Source organism: Hippopotamus amphibius, chromosome 1 (genome assembly GCF_030028045.1).
Source record: "Hippopotamus amphibius kiboko isolate mHipAmp2 chromosome 1, mHipAmp2.hap2, whole genome shotgun sequence".
In the NCBI taxonomy this organism is placed as follows: Eukaryota; Metazoa; Chordata; class Mammalia; order Artiodactyla; family Hippopotamidae; genus Hippopotamus; species Hippopotamus amphibius.
Window position 1 is genome coordinate 36,662,145 of NC_080186.1, and position 16,017 is coordinate 36,678,161.

A 16,017-nucleotide genomic window follows, 5' to 3' on the forward strand; every position below is an offset into this window, starting at 1 on the left:
TGCGAGTTCCATGCTAGGAAATTAATACACATTATCTCAAATTCTTATAGCAATCCTCATGGTAGGTATTACAGTCCTTATTTTATAAGTGAGGAAATCCAGGCTTAGAAAGGTTAGTTATCTTGCTTAAGGTGAACACAGCTTTTATAACTGGCAGAGGGGAAACTTACTTCACATCTATCTCAAAGCCTACAACTCTTTCCACTATACTGTATTAACCAGGATCCTGTGTTTTCTGCAACCACAGCACTTTCCACAGGATTTAAAATTTTCTGCTTAACTGTCTCTCTACCAATAAACATGCAGTCAGTGCTAAATAAATATTTATTTGAATAAATAAATGAGTGAATGTGTGAATGATTGAGTGTAATCCCTCTAGGCCAGAAAGCTAGCAATAATTTTCCTTCTGACTTTTGGAGATAGAAAGCAGAGCTTTCTTGATTTGGAAATGTAATGAACTCTAAATACATTTCTGTATTATTAATATTACTAGCATTAAAAAGCCAACGTTTGAAAAAACATGATTATTAGTTCTGCTTAAATCGGTTATTTTTAGCATTTTGCCTTGATCTGTGATCAGGTCCTCTTTGTGGCTATAAGTTTTTCAGGGAAAGTCTAAAAATTATGTCCATGGCAAAGGGAAAAATTTGGCTACTTTTGCATTCTGGCTTTTCTGTCTGTGTAAGCAAATCAAAAGAGACTTAAAATCCTCTAAATGTCTTCCACTTCAAGTCAGTCCTTCAAAATATTAGTTAGCAAAGAGGTAGAACAGAAAATGCACTTTTATAGGGTCTGGAACTCAAATCTGCAGAGAATACTAAAGGCTTGGGTTTTCTTGCATTTTCTCTCAACCAAGCTGTAATTGGGAAGAAAAGGTAATTGTGTGTTAACCCTATGCTTTGTTTTCAGTTTTTTTTTTTTTCCTTCAAAGAAAACAGATATAAGCTGGAATAGTAAATAGTAAATAGTAAACAGTAAAATAGTAAATAGGGAATTGTTTTAGATTAAAAGTTACTGACTTGAGAACCAAGTATTTGGTATACAATATTCTGTGATATCCTTTTTCCCTTTTTTTTAAAACATAAATTTATTTTTTTATTTTTGGCTGTGTTGGGTCTTTGTTGCTGTGCACAGGCTTTCTCTAGTTGCAGTGAGTGGGGGCTACTTTTCGATGTGCTGCGCGGGCTTCTCATTGCAGGGGCTTCTCTTGTTGTGGAGCAATGGGCTCTAGGTGCATGGGCTTCAGTAGTTGTGGCACAGGCTTCAGTAGTTGTGGCATATGGGCTCTAGAGCGCAGGCTTAGTAGTTGTGGTACACGGGCTTAATTGCTCTGCAGTATGTGGGATCTTCCCGGACCAGGGCTCAAACCCACGTTCCCTGCATTGGCAGGCAGATTCTTAACCACTGTGCCACCAGGGAAGTCCCTCCTTTTCCCCTTTTTAACAAAAATACTGAAAGCTTCTATTAGAATAAATTTTGGTGCATATGTCTTGAGAAAAAAAAACATGTTCAGATCCTACAGGCTGGGGAGACTGCTTAGGCTTAGGGCAACTCAAGAAACATTTTATTCATTTGAATTTATTCACCGAGTACCCAAAATGTGCCAGGCATATTCTAGACAGTGGGGATACAACAGTGAAACAAAACAGGTAAATCCATGCCCTCATTTGAAGTTGATGGTTTGGCTGCCTTTATGTTTGCTGAGCATCTACTACGTGTCACAAGATGAATCAGAATTGGTTTCTGTCCTCAAGGGGTTCAAAAAAGTAGAAAAAACAGACATGCAAATTCAATTTAATAGGATGCATGTGATAACTGAAGATTATACAAGATCAGAGGAGAGAATGATTTCATACCTAGTGGAGAATACTATGGTAGCACAGAACAAGGGTACCTATTCTAAGTGGAGGTGAAGGGAAAACAATTGAAAAAAAACTTCCTAAAGGAGTAATATCTAGGTAAGTTTTAATGCATATTTGGGAATTTGTCAGAGAAGAAAGAAAGAAGGCAAGCACACCAGTTAAGCATTATACTTATAGGGAAATTATTTTTAAATCCTCACCAAATTAAATAAACCTTTTGCTCTGGCTTTAGACTTTCTGGTTCCGTATGATTCTTCTTCCTAGGAGTGCTTTAATTATAAATAATATGCCAGTTTACAAGTCCTCTTTAGGAAAACACAGGCAGAATACTCTATGACATAAATGACAGCAAGATCTTTTTTGACCCACCTCCTAAAGGAAATAAAAACAAAAATAAATGGGACCTAATGAAACTTAAAAGTTTTTGCACAGCAAAAGAAACCATAAATATGACAAAAAGACAACACTTGGAGTGGGAGAAAATATTTGCCAATGAAGCAACTGACAAAGGATTAATCTCCAAAATATATAAGCAACTCATGCAGCTCACTATCAAAAAAAACAAACTCATCCAAAAATGGGCAGAAGACCTAAACAGACATTTCTCCAAAGAAGACATACAGATGGCCAACAAACACAGGAAAAGATGCTCAACATCACTAATCATTAGAGAAATGCAAATCAAAACCACAATGAGTTAACACCTCACACCAGTCAGACTGGCCATCATCAAAAAATCTAGGAACAGGACTTCCCTGGTGGCGCAGTGGTGAAGAATCCACCTGCCAATGCAGAGAACATGGGTTCCATCCCTGGTCTGGGAAGATCCCACATGCCTCGGAGCAACTAAGCCCGTGTGCCACAACTACTGAGCCTGCATTCTAGAGCCTGCGAGCCACGACTATTGAGCCAGTGTGCCACAACTACTGAAGCCCATGTGCCTAGAGCCTGTGCTTCGCAGCAAGAGAAGCCACCACAATGAGAAGACCGAGCACCACAATGAAGAGTAGCTCCCACTCACCGCAACTAGAGAAAGCCCGTGCACAGCAATGAAGACCCAATGCAGCCAATAAATAAATAAATAAATAAATTTTAAAAATCTAGGAACAATAAATGCTGGAGAGGCTATGGAGAAAGGGGAACCCTCCTGCACTGTTGGTGGAACTGTAAAGTGATATAGTCACTATGGAAAACAGTATGGAGGTTCCTCAAAAAACTAAAAATAAAACTACCATATGACCCAGCAATCCCACTACTGGGCATATAGAGAGAACCATAATTCAAAAAGATACATGCACCCCAATGTTCATTGCAGCACTATTTACAATAGCCAGGACATGGAAGCAACCTAAATGTCCATCAACAGATGAATGGATAAAGAAGATGTGGCACATATATACAATGGAATATTACGCAGCCATAAAAAGGAATGAAATTGAGTTATTTGTAGTGAGGTGGATGGACCTAGAGTCTGTCATACAGAGTGAAGAAAGCCAGAAAGGGAGAAACAAATACCATATGCTAACACATATATATAGAATCTAAAAAAATGGTACTGATGAACTCACTGGCAGAGGAAGAATAAAGACGCAGATGTACAGAACAGACTTGAGGACAAGGGGAGGGGGGAAGGAGAGGCTGAGACAAAGTCAAAGAGTAGTACTGACATATACACACTACCAAATGTAAAACAGATAGCGAGTGGGAAGCTGCTGCATAACACAGGGAGATCAACTCGCTGATCAGTGATGACCTAGAGGGGTGAGATAGAGAGGGTGGGAGGGAGGCTCAAGAGGGAGGGGATATGGGGATATATGTATGAATACAGCTGATTCGCTTTGTTGTACAGCGGAAATTGGCACAACAGTGTAAAGCTATTATACTCCAATAAAGATCGAAAGAAAAAAAAAGTCCTCTTTAGAAAGGTTATTTTTCCTACCATAATCTGGCCCATGGTCCCCTGTGATAGCTTAGGCAAGGCTCAGCTGGGGGTGCTTATCTTTAAGTTAACTATAAGTCAATACAATGTGCTGCTAGGCCTTTGTCCCTTTTTCAGCAGCAAGTTATTTCCAGAAGTCCCAGAGATCAAAATGAATGTAACCAAGAAGTCCAGAGGAGACCACCCTAGTTTAATCTTGGTAGCATCTACATCTTCAGATGTCAGTACACAGCTACCACATAACAGCTCTGGTTAGAAGGTTATGTAAACCACAAATTCTTAGCTTAATTTTGTTATTATTTAAGTAAAGGATACTTCATGCAATCTCTAGGACATCTAAGGACAGGAACTAGTAAGTACAGCTAAGTCATATGGACACTTGAACTGAACAGTAAGGAACCAAGGTTCCTGCCTATCTCCCAAGGTCCCCCATCTCTGTTTCTTGTCTTCTCTCTGCTTTCCTATGCTGAGTCATGGCTTCCTAGCCAGTCTGTAACATTGTCTCTCACGTGGCTTTAATTATCACCCCGATTCTGGCCTTGTAGCATGGCTGCCTATCCCCAATTCCTGACTTCCATTTGTTGGGCCCATCCCTACCCCCTGCACCCCTGTGTAGCTCAGGTTAGGAAGTTGTGACTACTCTCTTATCCTCTCGGTATGCGTGCATGGGTGTGTGTCTGTAAAAGAAAGACATCGGAGACATGTGGTAGATGTTGCTATCAATCAATTTGTCAACAGTGGCTGATTTTGTTGGGGTTCTGACTGCATGACATTGAGCAAATGACTTTAAGCCTCATTTTCCTCTTCTATAATATGAAGATAATACCTAAGTGAGAGAACTATTTTAAGGACTGAATTAACTGACGTGTGAAAAGTACCCAGAATAAGTATCTGGTACATGGTTGGTGCTCTGAAGGCCAAACCCAAAGACTGTATGTCCTGTACAGATGGATCGAGTCCAAACACTAGAAGAAAATTATAACTTTGGGTTCTTCTGAACAGGAAGGAACTATTCAGCTTTAATTCTTCCTTTTAAGAAGATTAATTTCCTCTAGGTCTCTAAAAGCAGCTAGCAGGTCTAGCAGGTTAGGAAAAGGGAGAGAAAGAAAATTTTTTCTGGGTTTCTATGCTAAAGGAAACCAGGACTAATTCTGGCATAAACTGCCTGTCTCCCAGGGCTTCAGCTCAGAGAGCCAGCATATTGCCTGAGTTCTTTACAGGGCCAATCTCCTTTTGGAGCAACTCCTGCTAAGCCAAACAAAAAGTTCCTAAGAGGCCAGCTTCCTTAGGCTTAGATCAGATAACGCTGTAAAAGAGGAGAAACTTTTAGCTGAGAAACCACTCAACACTGAGAGACATCACAGTCACAACACTCAGTATAAGCTCTGCTCTGGCTCTGGATATAAAATCCAAGACATTTTTGAATTAAAATTTTCAAGACAGTCTTTGGAACATCCATCTGTCATACTGCATTCATAAATAGATAAAAAGACCATCTAAAGCATATATATGTATATCTTTTTATTTCTTTAAAGCAAAAAATAGAATCATATTACACTGAAAATATACACTAATACTGCAACTTGCTTTTTTAGTAAATATATTTTGGAAATCTTTCCATATCACCACACAGAGTTATACTTCATTCCTTTTAACAGTTGCACAATAATATAATTAATTACCCTGTTTAAATTGTTATAACTTTTCCCTGTTATGAAAGATGTTGCAAAGAACATTTTGCAATGAATATTTCCATACTCTTAAGTAAATATTTCTGTGGGACAAATTCTTCAAAGAGGAACTGCTTAGTCAAGGAATATATAATTTTAAGTTTTGATAGGTATCATCAACTACCTTACAAAAAGTTTATGTAGAACAGTATAAGAGCTTTGCTAGCTTCATCACAAAGTTTAAAAATCTTTGCTGTACAATAAAGACAGTATTCTAAAACTGGTTTTTTTGGTTTGTGTTTTACTTTCTATCTTTACTGGCATATAATAACTTTACACTGTTGTGCCAGTTTCTGCTGTACAACAAAGTGAATCAGCTGTGTTTATACATATATCCCCATATCCCCTCCCTCTTGAACCTCCCTCCCTCCCACCCTTCCTATCCCACCCTTCTAGGTTATCACCAATTATCGAGTTGATCTCCCTGTGTTATGCAGTTGCTTCCCTCTAAAACTGTTTAATATGCATTTTTATTTATGAGAGTAGGCATATTTTCATATGTGTTATAGCTTTTTCTATGAACCAACCACCTATAACTTTTACCTATTTTTCTATTGAGTCATTAGTCTTTTCCTTATTGATTTTAAAGTGCTCTTTGTAATGTAAGGAAACTAGTGTTTGGGCTACCCTGGTATTGCAAATACCCCCTCCCTCACCTTTGTTGTTTATTTTTCCACTATGTTCATTGTTTGTTTTTTTTTCCCCACACAATACAGAATTTAAAAATGTGTTATCAGTCAAATTTACCAATCCTCCTTTTTTTTTTAATGGCTTCTAAGATTTATTTGATACGTAGAAAGCTTGAGTTAGTTCTGAGATCACTTACTGATGAAGCTAAGTGCCTTAATGAACATGTAGACTAGCAGCCATTCAGTGAAAGATAACAGCATCCAAGCCAAACAGTGGCATCGCTAAGGCAACTCCTGCTTCATCATTATTACTCCAGGCACTACTCCTGGGCCCACGCGTTACTTCAACTGGTAAATGTTGGGACGTGGCAATGCTAGTCAACTAGATAATGATGCAATCAGATTTTCAACTTAGAAAGTCCTCTGGTAGTTTTGTGCAGGACAGATTAAAAGGGGAAGAGAGCGTGGAGGCAGAAGACTAGCAAGGAGAATGCTATATTAAGCCAGTTGAGAAATGATGGACTGTTAGCTGAAAATCAATATTGAAATACATTACCTTATTAAATTCTGCCCAGTTTTAGTGATGGATTTTGCCACTAAAGTTAATCTGGGGACTTCCTAGGTGGCGCAGTGGTTAAGAATCCGCCTGCCAATGCAGAGGACCCAGGTTCAAGCCCTGCTCCGGGAAGATCCCACATGCTGTGGAGCAACTAAGCCCATGCGCCACGACTATTGAGCCCATGCTCTAGAGCCCGTGAGCCACAACTATTGAGCCCGTGTGCCACAATTACTGAAGCCCACATGAGCCTAGAGCCCATGCTCCACAACAAGAGAAGCCACCACAATGAGGAGCCTGTGCACCATAATGAAGAGTAGCCCCTGCTCACCGCAACTAGAGAAAGCCCGTGTGCAGCAACAAAGACCCAACACAGCCAATAAACAAAGAAATAAGTAAATAAATAAAATAAAAAAAATAAAGTTAATCTGAACCACTGATGTTAGTTCAGCTTAAAAACCATTCAATCCCTTCTTCCCTCCCACTGCTGCTGGAGCACCTTTCTAAAGCATAGCTGTCATGACACTCCTGCTGCCTGAGGTGCCCTTTTCCCATTTATTAAGACTGGGGATCTCTGACTTTTTTTCCCTCTTGTCTCATAATGTAATTTTCTCAAGGTCACAGAGACAATGGCCTATAAGACTTTGTATTCATCTTGGTATCCCCAGCCCCCAACATAGAAATTAGAATATATTTAGGTATTTATTAAATGTCTGTTGCTTTGAATTTTAAAAAAATTGTGATAAGTCCAATTCATTTCTTAAACTTTTAAAATCATTTTTTTGTATTTTAACTTACATATAATAAAATGTACCTACTTTAAACACACAGTTCAATGAGTTTTGTCAAATGTATACTACCGTAATCACTACTCCAAATCAAGATATAGAGTACATCCATCATCCCCCCAAATTCCCTTGTGCTTCTAGTATCCTATTATACTACTCTACTACACTCTCATACTACTTAGCACGTTTTATTGTAATAATTTAACCTGTCTTTCTCTATTCCTAAACTGTGAGCAACTTAGAAACTACCTTTTTATCTTTAGCATCTAGCAACACAGTAGGTGATCAATTAAAAGTTCTTACTATGTACCGACTACCGCTCTCAGCTCTTTACAAATGTTTTTCACAATCACCATATATGTCAGGTACAATGTGTTCCAATTTTCAGATGAGGAAATTGAGGTACAGAAAGGTAGGCACCTGTCCAGGGTCACATAGCTCAGTTACTAAACCTCTCTTGTCAAAGACAGTACAGGTTTTCTTCTCTCCACAGCTTTCCCTGTAGCTTTCCTACTTAGTCAACTGCAGAAATACTCATCTCTTCTTTAACTACTGACATACCAAATTACTTCTGCTTTCTAAACTGTCACCACCTCTCCTTTCCTTCCATTCACCAAGCATATACTGAATGTCTTATCAATCCAGGTAGGTATCTAATGTCAAGGAATCTGGGTGGAAAACATTAACATGTGGATAACTAAAAAAATATACAGGGTAGAAAGTTAATTTTCAGAGGTGAAACAAAGGATTTCTAAAGCAGTTCTTCCTTGAAGCTATGTCTCCTAGGTTTATGTTTTCCTTTCCATCCCTAAAGGAGTCATCATAGCCAGATTACTATAAATGCTTCCTACTTACTCTGAAGGAGTCTCCTTCCCATTCGGAACAGTCTATGTTCCCCTGCCAGGTCGCATCATTGCTCATTCCACATAGGACTATTCTGTTTAAAGACCTGTAACTCCCTGCTCAGCCCTTAATGCCTTCTACACACTGCTCCCATCAGCCTATTCAATCCCATCTCTCAAAGCTTTGAGACATAACCTCCACTATTCCAGCTAGGAATAAAGAATCTCCCTTGGGACTTCCCTGATGGCACAGTGGTTAAAACTCCAAGCTCCCAATGCAGGTGGCCCAGGTTCGATCTCTAGTCAGTGAACTAGATCCCACATGCGTGCTGCAACTAAGACTTTGCATGCCACAATTGGAGCCCGCCTGCCACAACTAAGACCTGGAGCAAATAAATAAATACATAATAAAATAAATTTAAAAAAATTTAAAGTATCTCCCTTAAGTACCATTCTAACTTGTCCTACTGTGCCTTTATACTTTTCCTAACTCTATATTGAAATTTAACAATTTTCAATATAATGCCTTTAATCCCAACAACTCTGAGAGGTAAAGGGAATATGGGGTGAAGAAAGAGATAAGGGTCTCTTTAACAGATCTTGAGATGGGGAGGTAGTTTGAGCTGAGGCTCAGTACCCTTCTCTATCACAGCAAGCTCTGGAAAAGTGCCCTTTGGCAGAGATTCTGGGCATGAGCCCCCAAATCACCAAATTTAGGCTTGTCCTCAAGACACACACCACTGCCCTACACTTGCCAGGTGTGGGAACTGCTAACTGAGCTACAAAGGAGCTGCAGCAGCCAGGATGAGGTTAGCTTTGTTGCAAAACTGTCTGCATAAATAGACACCAAAAAATACAATCCCATTTGGGGATTAAGGAAGTAGTTAGCTTTTTTTTTTAAAGTGTGATAGTAATATTGAAGTATTTGTTTGTTCAGGGATGTGTACTGAAATATTTATAGATAATTACAAGTGAAATAATTATGATGAAATTATATCATTATGACTTGCTTTAAAATAACCTGGTGTGGCACTGGCAAGATTGGCAGTAGCAAATATAAAAAAAAGATCGGCCATGAATTAGTGACTATTGAAGCTGTGTGATGGACACATGGGAGTTCATTACATTGCTTTCTCTAATTTTGTATCTGTGTGAAATTTTCCATATGACATAATTAAAAAAAAAATCACGATCTCTGCCACTACTCTACCCCGACTCAGCATGTCAAGGCTAGGACCTATTTCATAGGGCTTCATTTTCATTTTGAAATAAAAAAATAAACCCTTTAATGGCAAAGAGTTTTCATTTTTATAATATGGACAGCCCAAACTAGTAAGTGGAAAATGGGTTCTGGATCACTCTAATCTTGGTAGCAAGTTTCCTTGCTATTTAAAAAGCAAAGTCTCGCTCTTGATCCTAGAGGTCTTGAGTCCCCCGGTCCCATCTTTCTCTTAAAAAAAAAAAAAAGCAAAGTCTCTACAATCCACTGTGGAGCTAAGGCTGTAAGTTCTATGAGGGCAGGGCCCATGTCTGCTTATTCACCATGGATCCCACAGTTGATCTAGCACAATGCCTGCCTCATAACAGGTGCTTGGTAAATACGTGTTGATTGAATGAAAAAACAGAATAATAAATCAGAGGGGAGCAGGGCAATACTGTCCTGGTGAGAAAAAATAGAAAACAATTCCTGGGAAAGCTTTCCAGGAGTCCGATTTTTTTTACCACTGGCTCTACGTGGGCCTTTCTGTAGCGGTCTAGCAGGTGTTGTAGGCAGGTGAGGGTTAGGATGCTGCAAGAAATATTATACTGGGCACAGAGGAACAATTCCCCTTCCCCTTAATATTCCTGCATGTATCCAAGCCCATCAGTCAACAGCACGCTTAGCACTTAAACTCAGGTTCTCAGCCTCCCTTCCCCAGCTGTTCTGAGGGAACTAGCTGCCGAGGTACCAGCCTGATTGCTTTCCAGTCTACCAGAACTATGCAAGGCAGAAACTTATCCAGTAGCCAGCAAGGAAGACTAGCTGCTCCCCTTTTTAACCATGCAGTTATTAAATCTTTTCCTTCCTGTTCCTCTGAGGACTCTAGTTGCATTTCCTATCAAAAATCCTTGAGATCAACCACAAAAGCAAGTTTTCTCCCTGGAAACCCATGTCCTGTGATCTGCCAGACACAGTCTCTGGGAATTATTTAAGGCCCACAGTTCTGTCAGCAAAGCAAAATCAGAGAAAGTACCAAATTTTGTTTGTCTGTATTCATTAAACTTCACTCAGTGAGGTGGACTTTTCCAAAATCAGAGGAAAACTTGCTCTTCTTTCTTTCCTCCTCTTGGGTAAGTATCTGGCCCTTTGCTAAGAGGGCCTATCTATAGGATAATTGCCTAGGGAAAGGACATTTGCTTGGAGACAAATATCACCAGAGCTGAGGAGCTCACCCTTGCAGAAGGAAGAAAGAAAAGCCTGAAACTGCAGAAAGATGCTTCATAAGTTACTATTAGTTTTATAAAAATAATTTACTGGTTTATCATAGCACAGGCCCCCAAAATATAAGCAGGAGACTCTGCTACAGACAAAATAACAGTATGCTAATATGATTTCATTTCTATAACGAACTGTGTTATTTATATAACTGTGTTATTGTCAAGGTTTAAAACTGTTAATTAAGTCACAGGGTAGCTTAAGTGCTGTGAGTTTGACTCTATTTCCCTCCTTCTTACTTATTTTCCATTAGGAAGTCCACAACGTATTTTTTCAAGCAGTAGAGATGGGCGTCCACGAGGCCTGTGTGGAAACGTATTCTAGGGTGCCTGCAAAAATAAGAGAGAAGAGGGTTACATGAGTTCTATCCTATTATTAGGTAGTAGGTATTAGAAAGTTTATAAGGGGGGGACTTCCCTGGTGATCCAGTGATTAAGAATCCGCCTTTCAATGCAGGGGACGTGGGTTTGATCCCTGGTCAGGGAACTAAGATGCCACGTGCCACAGGGCAACTGGGCCTGCATGCTCTGGAGCCCACACACCAGAACTAGAGAGGGGCCTACACGCTGCAACGAAGATCCCGCGTGCTGCAATGAAGATCCCACATGCCACAACCAAGACCCGGCACAGCCAAATCAATCAATCCATCAATTAATTAAAAATGTTTATGAGGGTCAGAGCCATGCTGCCTATGCCCCACTCTGGGAAGACCAAGAAAGTGGATACTGGCTCTGATCCTACCACAGAAAAGGTCTTCTCTTTATACAAGTCATATCTCACACTTTAAAAAGTCTTCAGGCTGCCAAATTTTGGTTTAATACCAAAATTGGTGAGCCATCAAATCAACAAGTCATCTCTATTTTACTACAAACTCCTACGCACAATTCTTGTAATTAACATTTTCCTGCTTCTACTCCAACTGCCCCACTTCCTGCAGGTCACACTTTAGCCATGCTTTCCTCCAGTATTTGGCATGTATTGCTCCATGTTCATAGAAGATGAAGTAAAATTCTATGAATACTTTCTAAGTCCCTACTCTTAATTATTCATCAGCACTTTCCTCAGGTATACTTCCTCTAGGAAACCTTCCCTGACAACCCAGGTTTGTGTTCCCACAACACTTGGTGCCCACCTCTACCAGATAACTTACCATACAGTAAAGTAACAGCCTATTTACTTACGCTCATTCTCATGAGACTAATAAAAGTTCCCTGACGGCGGAGATTTATTTTTATAGTCTTAGAACTTAGCATTGTACCTCACATAGAAAAATGTTTAATAGATAGTTGTTGAATAGACAAACACATGAATAAATTAGGTCAAATTAAGGCATTTGCCAAGTTGCTATTTAGTCTGCCATCTTTGGCTTCAGCCTTAAGAAATGTCATGCTTATAATGTTCAAGGCCATTTTATTTAATACAATAAATAAAAGACTGCTGAAGGAGAGGAGGGGAGGAGTAGGGTGGAAAAATGGCAATTCCAATCATAGCTGCCTGGCTGTCGTCTTTCTTCTACTCTGTGTTACTCTGCTTTGACTGGCTTACAGTCTTAAGGAAAATTATCCTCATGGGATCCAGATACCCTAGAAGTAATTTATCAAACAGATTAAGGTACACCACCCTGGGCTTCCACTCTTTTGGAAGAAGGGGGAACAAAATACTTCCAAAAGAGCAAGAGAAGAGTCAGATTTTGGATCTCACACCTGTAACACACACACATCCCACAAGCTAACTAATGTTTACAGTGAGGATGAAGAAGAAGGTAGACGGTACATCTCAATTTTAACTTCCTGAGATTCTTGAGTTGTAAGATATTCTTCAGGAAACAGAATTTTGCAAATGTGAATGTGACTACTTAGCACGTAGTGCCCTGGTTTCATCTGAAGTTCACACCCTGATAATTCTCTCCCTTGATCTAACCAATTTGGAAAGTTGAACTCTCCTGTTCAGTTCCCTGGTTTACAATTCCTTGAATCATTCAGTATATTCTACTTAAATTATTTCATCCTTGCAACTATGTCATGAAGTAGATATATTACTTTCATATTTATAGCTGAAGTCAACTTGTATCATATAGATGGGAAAGGAATAACAAAAGTTCGGGTAATCATCTTCTAGACTGTTACCAATCCCTAGCTCATATGGCACTAACATTCATATAGCATTTTACAATTTATAAACATTTTTTTAGCTTTTACTCTCATCACATAAAGTAGGTAAAACAAAAAATTCTTCCATTATAAAAATTTCCAAATATTTAGCTGTTATACTCAAGGCTAGAGATTTAGCTACAAATCTGGAATATAATGAAGGAAGAGAGATGGGCAATGCAGAGATTTTTTTTTCCTTTTACATTAAATTTGTATTGAACGTAAATCTTGGGACTGGGAGATCAATGTCATTTAAGTTGCCAAAAAGGTTGTTTCCTTATTTTATTTTTTCCCATTTAATTGTTTTTAAATGGTATTGATATAAGAATTGATATTTTAAAATAAAACAAAATAAACAAAACCAAAAAACCTCAAAGAGGCACCAGTAAGATCTGGGTAACTGGTTGATTGCACTGGGTCAGGAAGATGTTTTGGATTTGTACAAAATAAAGTAAGAAATCAGTAAACTGAAATGGTAAGACATTTAGAAATAATCACAATTTTAAAAAATTTTTATTTATTTATTTATTTATTTATTTATTTATTTAGGCCGTGCTGGGCCTTAGTTGTGGCATGAGGGATCTTTAGTTGTTGCATGCAAACTCTTAGTTGCGGCACGTGGGATCTAGTTCCTTACCAGGGATGGAACCTGAGCTCCCTGCATTGGGAGCTTGCAGTCTTACGCACTGGACCACCAGGGAAGTCCCAATAGTTATAATTTTATGTTTTAAAAAATAATTTAGGGCTTCCCAGGTGGTTCAGTGGTTGACAATCCGCCTGCCAATGCAGGGGACACAGGCTCGATCCCTGGGCCGGGAAGATTCCACATGCCGAGGAGCAACTAAACCCGTGCGCCACAACTACTGAGCCCACGTTCTACAACTACTGAAGCCCTCGCCTAGAGCCTGAGCTCGGCAACAAGAGAAGCCACCATAATGAGAAGCTCACACACCCCAATGAAGAGTAGCTCCCACTCTCTGCAACTAGAGAAAGCCCGTGTGCAGCAACAAAGACCCAACTCAGCCAATAAATAAAAATAAATAAATAATTAATAAATAAAATAATTTAAAACAAGTTGCCAACCATACAAAAAGCTCATTGCAATAAAAATAATATATATGAAAAATCTGTGGGAATCCTTTCAGTGATGAAAGCTCAGAGAAACAGTATAAGTTTTTAATCTTCAAAGTCTACAAGATCTTTGAAAAGTTCCCAAAGAAGCTTTCTCTTCTCTTCATCTAACATAAAAAGAATTTTAAAAATGCTTTTAAAAAGGTCTATTATAAAAAAAGAAAAGGCGAGTGGAGGAGAAAAGATCTTAGAAAAGTAGAACAAATAATGGACAAAAATAAAAGTCTAGGAAAACTAGGGCAATATATGCCATCAAGATTATCTGTATAAACCTATTTTTAAAATAGTAAGTTGCATATTTTAGAATTAAATTTGCAATGTTTAAAATTTGAGGGAAATCAAGCACCTTTTTATGATCTTAAAAACAAGAATACCAGTTTTTAAAGCAAGGAATAAAACCAATAGGTATTAATTATAACAATTATTACATTAATATTATATTAGGGATTTCCCTGGTGATGCAGTGGTTAAGAATTCGCCTGCCAATGCAGGGGACACAGTTTCCAGCCCTGGTTCAGGAAGATCCCATATGCCGTGGAGCAACTAGGCCTGTGTGCCACAACTACTGAAGCCCATGTGCTTAGAGCCTGTGCTCTGCAACAAAAGAAGTCACTGCAATGAGAAACCCGTGCACTGCAACGAAGAATAGCCCCTGCTCACCCAACCAGAGAAAGCCCCCATGCAGCAACGAAGACCCATCACAGCCAATAAAAATAAATAAATTAATTAAAAATATTATTTTAGAATAAATGAGGAATGTATACATGAAATAAATACTGGGAAAGAGGCAAGGATAAGCATTTAGTGTTCTTTTTCAAAACTGTTTTAGTTACTTTGGGTCCTCCAAATTTGCACATAACATTTATGATCAACTTGTCAATTTCTATAAAAACTTTACTGGGATTCTGATAGGTTGGTGTTGAATCTAAAGATCAGTTTGGGGAGAAATACCATCTTAACAATACTGAGTTGGGATTAACATATATACACTACTATATATAAAACAGATAACCAACAAGGACCTACTGTATAGCACAGGGAACTATACTCAATATTTTATAATAACCTATAAGGGAAAAGGATCTTAAAAAGAATATATGCATGTATACACACACACATATATATGTATATATATACATATATATAAAAAACTGAATCACTGTGCTGTACACCCAAAACTAACACGATATTGTATATAAACTATATGTCAATAAAAAAACAATAAAAACAGTAACCTTAAAAGGAAAAAAAACAAATATTGAGTCTTCCAGGAACACTGGAATGTGTTTCCATATACTTAAACTTTCTCTCGCCTTTTGCCTCATTGCAGCCAAGAAAGCAAGATGGGTCACCAGCAGCTCTACTGAAGCCATCCAAGAAAAATCTGGCCAGGATTCTCGCTCTTGCCACATCTGCTCAAAATGGCATGGTCTGATCCAGAAATATGGTCTCAATATGTGCTGCCAGTGTCTCTACCAGTACGTGAAGGACATGGGCTTCATTAAGTTGGACTAAGTGAAATTCCTTGAATGGGTCATCCAGACATCTACCGTATGCAGGAACAATGCTAGCTCTTTGTACACAAAATAAAAAATTTTAAACTTAAAAAAACAAAAACTACAAACTTTATTTCTCTCAACACGGTTTCGTGATTTTCAGTATATGTCTTGATCTTCTATTAAATTTATTCCTAAGTATTTTATTCATTTTGATGATATTATAAATGGAATTGTTTTCTTATAATTTCATTTTTATTGTTCATTGCCAGTATATAGAAATATAATTGACTTTTGTATATTGATCTTGTATCCTACAACCTTGCTGTACTCTTTTTAATGCCAGTAGTTTTGTGGATTCCTTGGGATTTTCCTCACACAGGATCATGTTGTCTATAGATAAAGGTAGTTGTACTTC

The 16,017-nt window shown here is 38.5% G+C and overlaps 1 protein-coding gene and 1 pseudogene across 3 annotated transcripts in view; one reads left to right on the forward strand and one right to left on the reverse strand.

Moving 5' to 3' along the window:
* EIF2B3 (eukaryotic translation initiation factor 2B subunit gamma) overlaps positions 1–16,017 on the reverse strand; it is a 142,729-nt gene that overhangs the window by 31,573 nt on the left and 95,139 nt on the right. For all 3 annotated transcript variants that reach the window (XM_057708806.1, XM_057708797.1, XM_057708817.1), the window contains exon 6: positions 11,062–11,151. In XM_057708806.1, the coding sequence (XP_057564789.1) occupies positions 11,062–11,151 (90 nt within the window). The remainder of the gene's footprint in view (positions 1–11,061; positions 11,152–16,017) is intronic.
* LOC130836576 (40S ribosomal protein S29-like) lies at positions 15,438–15,618 on the forward strand (annotated as a pseudogene).